At 41.0% G+C, this 10,917-nt stretch overlaps 1 protein-coding gene across 1 annotated transcript in view; it reads right to left on the minus strand.

The window, feature by feature from the left end:
• LOC135486628 (uncharacterized) overlaps nt 1–1,852 on the minus strand; it is a 37,866-nt gene extending 36,014 nt beyond the window's left edge. Inside the window, exon 1 of the mRNA XM_064769570.1 lies at nt 1,661–1,852. Coding sequence (XP_064625640.1) covers nt 1,661–1,797 — 137 coding nt within the window. The 5' untranslated portion in view covers nt 1,798–1,852. The remainder of the gene's footprint in view (nt 1–1,660) is intronic.
• Between the last annotated feature and the right edge of the window lie 9,065 nt (nt 1,853–10,917).

The following is a 10,917-nucleotide window of genomic DNA, read 5'->3' on the forward strand; positions in this document are numbered from 1 at the left end:
AAAAAATCGATTCAGAATCAACCGCTATCTCAATTTGGACATTAAAATCTAACGTAATAGCATAGTCTACCACACAATATCGGCTACAAACGGTTTTTGGTCATGTTGAAACAGTGCTGACACGTAGTGCCCGAAGAGGTCAAAACTAACTACGTCACCCCCGTATTCTGGCGGTGAAGAGAGTATGATTGGATATGACGTACACGAGTAGGAAGGCGTTAAAGAACCAGCACCACATGCATGTCACGTGATTTGGTCAATTAATGTATAATGGCATTGCTGTGATTGGTCGATCCATGTATGGACCAATGAACATCACGATAGATATTAATAGTTATTTCCGTCAACAAAAGCACGTGCATATTGTGTTTTAGATTATGGAGTTGAAATTAACCCATTGACACTGAATAATCGTTCGTTTTATGAAAATAATTGAAAAAGGAAAATTTACGAATAGGCATTACAGTTTAATTAAGGAAAGGGAGACTATAGGCAGGCGCTAACCAGGGGGTCAAATCAGTGGTATTAAATCAGATAGGCCTGCTTATGGATGGTAGAAGTGCACCGGTGTCCGGATCGGATTAGGCCTAGCACTACCCTAGGCTATAGCGATAGTGGACAGACTGGCGGGCCTGCTTGCCCAGAAGCTGCGGCACACCTTGTAAATGGGACTTCATGACTATAACTATTGATAACACCTATGACCGATTACGGTGGCCTAATGTGCCATGTGTATACTGTATGTATAATGTATGTACGTGGTGTACATATTCATGTATCATACAATGCTTACCCTGTGTATCGAAACATCCGAATTTGCATTTCGATTGGGACCCACCCAACCAACCTGTCACAAAACGAGACTTGGTGGCAATTTCATACGATCTCACAGGACGATAAAGATGGTCTTTGAAGGCCTCCTGTGTAGAAAATACCTTCAAACCACGGTATACGGAAATATCTTCGTCCCAAAAGGTGGTCAGCCATTTTTAATTTCCCGCGGTATACCACGTGAAATTGATTACATATACTAATTTTTGTGCCATATTTAACCAAATCACGTGACATGCCTGTGGTACTGGTCCTTTAATAACTTCCGAGTGTCCAGGGTCTTGTGGTGCAGCTATTTTGAATGCTAATCAAGTAGACACCGGTTGTGGAGGTTGACACACAACACACAATACGAGCTCGCTTCCCTATTGGCTTTGCCTTCGGCCGCTTTTTTAAAAATTTTGATATGAGTTGATATATATTTTTAATTGATTTCTTTTGCTTGTGACTAAGCAGATATAGAAATTAAATATCTTCGGAAATCGAGATGTTGGTGATATTTTAAAATCGTGATAATTTGAAGGCATATCGCAATCGTATGTTTATGCACTGCTTGTCGACCCTCTACAATAATTTCGGACTCGACCAACACATACTATTTTGAGGGGACATACGTTTTATGAAATGTATTCAGTCTACTGGTGTTCCCAAACTTTTCTGAAGCATGGTTTGTTTCAAAGCTAAATCTCAGCATTTTCAGAAATAAAGCAGAAAATGTGCAAATAAAACGGCACTGTGCAGCTGACAAGCAATTGCAACGTACAATATGCCAATAATATCCATTAAAACAATACTTTGTAAATACCACCGTAAATAAGGTAGTACTTACTCTGATCTTTTGACAAGGCGGCTGATTTCAACAGGCATCTCACTAATCTCCATGTCAGCATATCGCTTCATATGCTCGAGCCCATCATAGCTAGAAGCAAGGCAGAGAGACATAAGCAGCAACCACACGCTGTACATATTGAACAACTACAGTATTCTAAATTCGAGGCGAGAAAGAGAAAAGTCAAAACTGATGATTTTCTGCCGTTCAGGGTATTCAGTTCCTTCTTTATCTTTTGTTTGATCAGTTGGTCTAACAAGAACGCGTTCACACAACTGTTATCAATTCGGCCATCGGAACCGCGAATTTGCAACACAAAAAAATAAATGTTTCGCATATATGTTTATGATTGTGATGATTGGCGTCAGATATGGGCTCTCACGCAAACAAACCATTAGTCGTTATTAGACATCTGTAAATCATCAGATCCTCCCCTCCGAAATTCAGCTGTTACATATATAGATGTTCACAGCCTGATAAAACCACGCGCCTCCCTGCGCGATCTCGTGATATGTGGGTGGTCGATCGCAACGGTCAACGCCTGAAAGAACTCGCAGTTTGTGGATGAGTTTGGTCACAGACTAAAATCCGACTTCAGACAATGCATGCTCCATCATGTGGGGGTATCATGCAATTACATTCAGCATAAGTATATGTCTTTTGAGTTGAGCCATCCCCGAAAAATAAGCCTGGCGAACGAAAAACGGATCAAAGAGGCTTCTCGAAGTTGTAATTTTTGAATTTTCGAATTTCCGTTGCCATCAAATCCATTTCTAACACCAAAACGGTTAATTTAGGCAACTCAAAAGATATATACTACAACTTTCAGTCCAAAACACCTTCATGTCACTACACCTAAATTTCCCAAAAAAACCCGAACAAATTAAGGATGCAAAAACGTTAATTTCCAGAATCGCTCCAGACGATATACACATATTTCCAAAATTTCCACGCAGCGCACACTCGGGTAAGTCTAAAACAAGTAAAATTGAAGGTTATAACCGATTACCTCACATCAGATATATTCATAAAAATCCTGCTCCTACCACACCTCCGACAATAAAATGATACTCGCAGTTTTTCATTTCCTCACTTGGTTGGTAAAAATCCTCTAATTCCGGCCTTTTCCGTAGTTGCACTTTATTCACTGGGTGAAGTTTGTTGTAGAGAACAAAAGAAGCATTAACAATTCGGCACTTTCATTATCTCGTTTCATTTGAAGGTAAACGAAGTCAATGGTTTGTTATGTTCATCCTGAACCTTAGATTCTCTTTGTTTTTTTAATTTTTCAACAGCTGAATTGTGTGTTTTCATTTTGTCTTGATAACCATTTTTTCTAGGGCTTTGAAAAGATACCCCGACGCAGTAAAGAGCGTTTACTACGGCACCAAATACAATTCCAGCCATTTACAAACTTTGAGAAAATGATAGTTAAATAAATGGTGAAACCTTCGGAGAATTCCGCGGAGAAAGACATTTCAAAAGAACAATATATGTGAGACTTGTACTTTAACCCCCAAAGCACTGAGTCCTATACAAATGCAAGCCAACTTTGGAGAAAAATAAAAACCAACAAAGTGGCAATTAAGAAAAAGGAACTAAAAGATTTCCGAGCTAATTTACCAACCTACCAACTGCATAAACCAACCACCGAAAAAGTCACTTTCGGAAAAAACAATGGTTTCTTACGTTGATCAACAATGGGAAGCCGATTTAGCGGATTAACAGAAGTATCAAATAGACAATAAAAACTTCAGATACATTTTAACTGTCATTGATTCATTCAGTCGTTATTCAGTTGCTTGGGCTTTACCTCTCAAGACGAGAGAAGAAGAAGAAGTTAAATATTTATTTCGCACCTTTTTAATGAAGTCAAACCAGAGAAACTACAATTTGATGATGGTAAAGAATTCTACAATAAATCATTGAAAGTATTACTAGAGAAAAATAAGATCGAATGGTTCTTAACTTTCTCAAGCAAAAAAGCAGCTGTTGTCAATAGGTTTAGTCGTACTTTAAAAACTAGGATGTGGAAATATTTTACTGAAAAAGAGACTTACAAATGGTAGGAGATTCGTGACAACCTATTGAATGGTCACAACAACACATTTCACTCAACCATTTGAATGAAAAACAAATCGAAGCTTGAAAAGAAGACAATACCGGAACAGTCTGGTACAATCGCTACAGCGCATTTTTACTTAAAGATTATGATTATGGTCAGCCAGAATACAAGATTGGTGACAGCGTAAGGATAACCTGATAAAAAACAATATTTTCTAAAGGTTACCTTCCTAATTTCACATAAGAAGTTATTAAGATAAAACAAATAATTTTCACAACACCTACTGCCTATTAACTTGAGGATTATCACTCAGAAATAATAGACGTAATTTTTACACATAGGAATTAAGTTACGTTCCAAACCCAGATCAGATCGAATACAAGATCGAAAAAGTTTTACGCAACAAAACCTTTAAGGGGGGAAAATATGGTTTTGTTAAATGAATATGTTACTCAGAAAAATTCAATGAGTGGTTACCGATTTCAAACATACTGTAAATTCAAGAAAATAACACCACTTCATTAACAGCCGGTGTCGCCGCCCCCAAGGAGGATACCGGGGTGACGTCACATCACGTGATCCCGACCCATATTACTGATCGCTATGGCCAATCAGATTCAGTCTACTGACAGCACCAGCACTGAACACATCTCCACGTCTCGCTGTCTGGTGCGCTCCTGTACACAAAAACGCCAATAGACATGAAATATTGCAATACCTAGTATGGATTCTTCCTGTGTAAAATAAAATTTACAGAGCAGATTAACTTCCACGAATAAAAAAGACGTTTGGCGTGGCCAAAGTGCGGAAATAATGTCTTCGCTAAAATACACTACGAAATACACTAGGCAATGCACTACGCAATACACAGTAGAGATGCAGTTGAGTTTGTTATTGTTTTAACTTAGAAGGCCGCCCATATCATAATATATTCATGTATTCATGAAGTATGAACTCATTTCTGTCCCGAACAACTCTAAGAACAGTCAATTTCTCCTTAAATCATCACCGAAACCGCTATATCCGCAGGAAGATTTCGTTCTAGTGTCCGAAAATGCATGATCTTACAGGGGCGCTAACTCGACAAATAGAGGGGATCTATGGTGATCTATGCGAGTTTTAGGTCCTACAGGTCTCGAAAAATCTGTAAACATGCCTCCAAATCCCATTATGATAATGAAAAGACTGCCCCATATCTGGGAGACTGTTTTGAAACCATCGCTAATTTTGGAAGATCGGTGCCCGGCTATTTGGTTTTAAAACCCGTTTTTCCCCCATCAAAACAGCACTTTTCATTATTCAAATGATAGCTTAAAAATCTTGCGAAAAATCTAACTTTTTTGATGACTTGATTTTCCCTTGGCCGTGGATCGGAGACAAGACAACAATTGATTTTCCAAGCCATTTCCAGTTATTTCAAATGCCCGCCATCAAAGAATGCGTGGAGCTGTGAAACTGAAATTCGGTTATGATATACGGATTAGTCTTGCGAGTAACTGGTGCGATTTAAATTGGTGGTTGACCACGGAAATTTTTTTTTAAATTGACAAGTTTGACACAAGTGGACATTTTTACCCATTTCGGCCATTTTCACTCCAAATTTGAACCACCCCCCCCCCTATGGCCAGGTTGTCAAAATTCAAAATTATTTTTTTTACCAAACAATTTATTTATATCTGTAGACTTGCCACAGCAAATATCTTTTCAATACCTCCCCAAATATGTACTTGAGAGTAAAAAACATGCACTCGTCTAATAGATAGGCCTGGACCCTCCAACCTATGAATATTCATTAGTGGTCTTGTCTCAATGAAGAGGGATCATCTTGAGATATCAATGAAATATGCCTTTTCCCAAGCATTTGAGATGTCTTGACTAACATAACCAAGTTTCATCAAAAATGAACTTGATTTGAGCGAGCTATTAACGTTTTAAAATTTTGTCCGATACGGACAACCTACCTTATATTTCGTCTTCAAATTGTTTACAGACTGTCTTCAAGTTAAGCTCATTAACTCGTAGAATTCTTAATCGAATGGTACCGAATCTTCGACAAATCACCAGTGGTCTACAGTCAATCTGAAATAGGAATTTGAAAATGTCATGCTGAAAATGTCAAAATTTCAAATCGAACAATATTAACGTTGTCTGAAATTTGAAAAACAACAAATATATGATGCATTATAAGCATGGAAAGTTTGTTAGTAAGGTGTGGAATGACAAAAAGATTAACCCATATGTTATCTCCCTGTCTGTCACATCCGAGTCTGACACTTCCACAACAGCAACCATTGTCATCGCTATTGTCCTATCAACATCCACCCTTTTGTAATCTCTTGTCCTTTCTTGTGTATTTTCAGTCTGTTGAAGGAAGCATCCCGAAATAGACATCTCCTAGGAGTACGATTTTAAGCAAAGAAAGACAAGTTACGAAAAGACAAGACAAGATGAGGACAAAGGCGAGGAGACTGATAAGAAAACGGGGTTGTCCGAGGCGCGCTAGGGCATCGAATGCAGCAACGAGAACAATGTTCAAGAGCGGACACGTGCGGAGTGGAGGTGTCGAGGTGGTGAGCGACGACGAACGAGAAGTAGGCCTACAACCCGCATGGAGACGACTCACGCCCCAGGAGTACGGACAGGTCACAACGATGGGACACGACGGCAAAAGACACATACCGGATATTAATAACCGTACTGCCAAGAATGTCAACTTACTACGGGTCAACATGACAGAAGACACCGATGATGAGATGGAGATACCAGATGAGACCATGGAGCATGATCACGAGAGTTTCGTTGTTCAGACAACCAAACTGATGGATGTGCTCAACGACGTTAACAGGGCCCATAGCGAATATCACGTGAACTGTCAGCCGATATTCAAGTATGGAGAGGTACGTAAGCAGGGGGTGTGTTGTTCAGTCACTGTGGTGTGTAAAAACTGTTGTTTTGATTCGAAATTGTTAAAACTTTTTGAGGACATAGACACTGGCAAGCGCGGACGAAAAGCCGCTCTTCCAAATGTTGCATTACAGATTGCGTTGCAGGACACAATGATTGGCAACGAGAGTATGAGTTACATACTGAGCATGATGGGAATCCCGCCCCCCTGTAGGAGTATCATGCAAAAGCAGGCAAATAAAGTTGGTGAAGAAACAGTTAAAATGAATGTGGCCGATATGGCAGACATACGCGAGAACTTGAAAAGGATACTGCACCTAAGAAATCAGGACGACACAGGAATCAATGTCCAAGCTGATGGACGCTATAATAGTTTACACCTTACTTCGAGGAACAAGATGGGCCGATGTGCGAGCACAATGACTGGATTATGTGTTGAAAATGTGACAGATGAACACAAAATCATTGACATTGAGGTTAAAACAAAACTCTGCTGGATAGGGGCTGCAATGCGGGCGAAAGGTTTTGAAGTTAAATGTGGTGCCACTGGCACAAACGTTGACGAACGACACTCGAAGTGCACGGCTGACTTTCCTGAGGCAGATGCATTCAGAGAATATGATCTTGGGGTTGTATTTGCCGAGACTTTTGAGAAACAGGGCCTACATGTAGAACATTTGACTACAGATGGTGATTCCAGTTCATTTAAAGGGTTAACTGATGCAACAAAAAAGCTCTTCGGCGGCTTGTTCACGGTGAAGCATCAACTTGACTCTATACATTTGCATCAAGCCCAGACGCGTGCAGGACATAGAGCTGAATTCAGTAAAGGTATGTTCCCGGGACGTACTGCAGAGGAGAGAACACTGTTAAAAACAACGGGCCGAATTTACGAAGGGTGTTTAAGAGTTAGACGCGTGTAAATTCTACATAATCAGTTTCAGGGTCTAATGCGGTTTTCATGTAGAAACCCTGCAAGGCCCTGACTCTGTCTATTCAGACATTAAACGCTGTTTTAAGCTAAACACCCTTTGTAAATTCGGCCCAACGTTTCTGAATGATCTTAGGGTAAGGTCATCCAAGATTTTGCAATCTCTATTCAAGCGCTGCAACGGTGATCTCGACAGGATCATGGGATACCTGTATGACACTGTTGTCTGTGTTGTGAACTGTTATGGTGGTGACTGCACTGGTTGTCCACAGAACGAATTCTCACTGTGCTCAGGCACAACTGGTTCTTGGTGGCACAAATCAACACGATGGTCATCTTACGGTGAGATTCCCAAATTTAAAATGACAGTGATTGACAAGAACTTGGTACATCTCGTTTTGGAGGTATGCCTTAGTAAAGGAGCGTTGCGACAGCTGAGTCTTGGCGTGACAACCCAGGGGGTTGAGTCCAAGAATCGAGGTCTGTCGGCCAGCGATCCTAAGATTGTGACCAGGAGCAGGAACTCAACCCCTCGTATCCATTCAGCAGCCCACAGAATGAACCATAACATAGCCGAGAGCGGGCGACAGAAACTAAAGTGGTTCAACATCGAAGTCGATACTTGTTGCCGCCCAATGAAAGCGCTGGACAGAATTGCAATGAACAGGCAGTACACAGTCAGGTACCAACGGAGTGCTAGACACCAGAAGTTAGCTGGTGTTTTGAAAAACATCAGGGCAACAGTTTACTTCACGAAGAAGAAAAACAAAACCAGGGGTGGTGACTACAAGAAACATGTGATGATAACAATGCTGGACATGCGAAGGAAGGCTGTCAAGAAGGCTGTTGCACGACGAGACAGACCGCCTGTACCAGAGTGGAAATGTCTCGACCCAAACAACAGAAACTATGACCACTCCTACTTTCGGCGATCCTTCAAGATCCAACCAGCCACCAAGACAGCCAAGAGGTTGCCATCGCGGTAAGAAAACTTTCAAATGTCAATTCAATATAATGATATTTTCTTTCAACTTCAACATATAGCTTACCAGGAAAAATGCATTTAGGGCGGTTGCCATGGCCTGCACAGACTTTCTTGGCATTGCACCTTTTTTCTACTTTGATTGACCCTTCCTCTTTCTATTGTTAAGTGCTCGACTTTCACGCACAGAGGATTATGACAAAGATGACTTATATGATAACCTGCGCCAGTTTTGAATTTCAATTCATCATGGTCACATAAAAACATCGCACGGTGTGCTGTCATTGTGACCGGCTTATCCAAAAAACTTACTTTAACAAACCCATATGTTACCCCCTCTTTTTTTGTTTAGCCCCCTCCCAATTCAAACAAAAACCGTCACTTTTAGTCTTTGCTAACATTCTCGCTGGTAATTCAGATACTTTTCTCTTGAATTCACCTGCTGAAATAAAAAAAATAGTGAAAGCTTGGTACCCTGCCACCCAGCGTGCTCTGTGCCCGACACCTCCCAAAATGAAAATAACATGCAAAACAATCAACACTCTCATTACTATTCACAACTGATGATTGTTATGAAACATATCTAGCTCAAAAAAATAGAAAAATTTGAAATAATTTGAAATTTTTTGAAAATTTCAATTTTTGGCATTTTCACTTAAAAGCCCTGTAGGACGGGGGGGGGGGGGGGTTAAATTTGAGAATTTTCTTTTTTTCCTCATTTTCCAATTTCCATGATACGTCCACACATTCTCAACACATTTCAGCCAATTCAAACGGTTTTTGTGGATTTCAGAGCTCATTTACTATTTTTGACCTGTAACCCAAAACCCTCTAAATGGAGACAAGACCACAATTGATTTTCCAAGCCATTTCCAGTTATTTCAAATGCCCGCCATCAAAGAATGCGTGAAGCTGTGAAACTGAACTTCGGATATGATATACGGGTTAGTCTTGCGAGTAACTGGTGCGATTAAAATTGGTGATTGACCACGGAAATTTTCACTCCAAATTTGAACCACCCCACTATGGCCAGGTTGTCAAAATTCAAAATTATTTTTTTTACCAAACAATTTATTTATATCTGTGGACTTGCCACAGCAAATATTTTTTCAATACCTCTCCAAATATGTACTTGAGAGTAAAAAACATGCACTCGTCTAATAGATAGGCCTGGACCCTCCAACCTATGAATATTCATTAGTGGTCTTGTCTCATCGAGTTTGTTTACAATATGCAGCGCCATCTTGGAAAAGCCGTGACGTCACCGCGGTATCCTCCTTGCGCCGCCCCTGGCTCATAGGGTGGCGAACAGAGCTGTTGAGAAGGCAGATTATTGGCTGGGATACCAGAGAGGGTTGTACAGGCCTCATATCCAATATACTTCAGTTTCGAGTCCAATCCTTATTGTTTGGGTTGTTGAAACCGATTCGTAGGTCTCCTATGAATGGGATAATGGGATAAGGGCCTTCGGCCATTGTACTGAGTGTCCCAGATCATTTTCAACTAATCGTCGTTGGTAGTGTAAAGGGTGTCCCGGTGCTAATGGCCGATAGTGTACAGGGCGTCCATGAAAAAAGTCCAACTGATATATAGGCTTCTGCTGGTATTAGGGACTGACCTGCCCTTTCAAAGTGAGGCACTGCTCAGGGAGGTAATGGAGCATGTCTTCGGGTCTTATCATCCCTTACCAGCTTCGGGCTTTCAAAGATACTTTGCAGTGCAAAATTGGTGAGAATGAGAAGTTGTCCATCACATATCTGGAGACAAAACCGAACATCCCTCAGAATGTACAGTCTTGTCCGAAGTGATCAGTGAAGGAATAAAAAAGAACGATGCAAATCCCGATTCAATTTTTTTTCAAAGCTAAAGATACACATTATTAGATTGTCCAGCGTTCAGAATCGTACCCACAATTATTCACAACACCCACAGTCAATTCAAGTCCATCACAATGTCCTCCTCGACTACATTCACGAACTCTGGTCCATCCACGGCAGCCTCCTCTTCTTCCTCCAAGATAGCATGTGGTCCAGCTTCGATTGGCCTTGGTCGAAACGATGCTTCAAATCAGATGACGATAACGTCATCAACACCATCCCAGACATCACTGATGATGTTGGTCACGTCTCTCAGGCCGATGTGAGGGCAGTCTCCTCGTTCGTCCGTGTGGTCCTTCTTCCACGATTTCCATTGTCGCCGTACGTGACATTTGAAGGACTTCATGACTGCAACGTCTAACGGTTGTACGAGGGATGTGCAACCAGCAGGTACGTAATCCAGGCTGCCTCTCATGTCGCGGACTCTCGTCCGGAAGTTCTCTGTCCGGTGGACCCGATACTGATCGACGATTAACAGGAACTGGTCGGTCTCGTTGT

The sequence above is a fragment of the Lineus longissimus genome, chromosome 4 (assembly GCF_910592395.1).
Source record: "Lineus longissimus chromosome 4, tnLinLong1.2, whole genome shotgun sequence".
In the NCBI taxonomy this organism is placed as follows: domain Eukaryota; kingdom Metazoa; phylum Nemertea; class Pilidiophora; order Heteronemertea; family Lineidae; genus Lineus; species Lineus longissimus.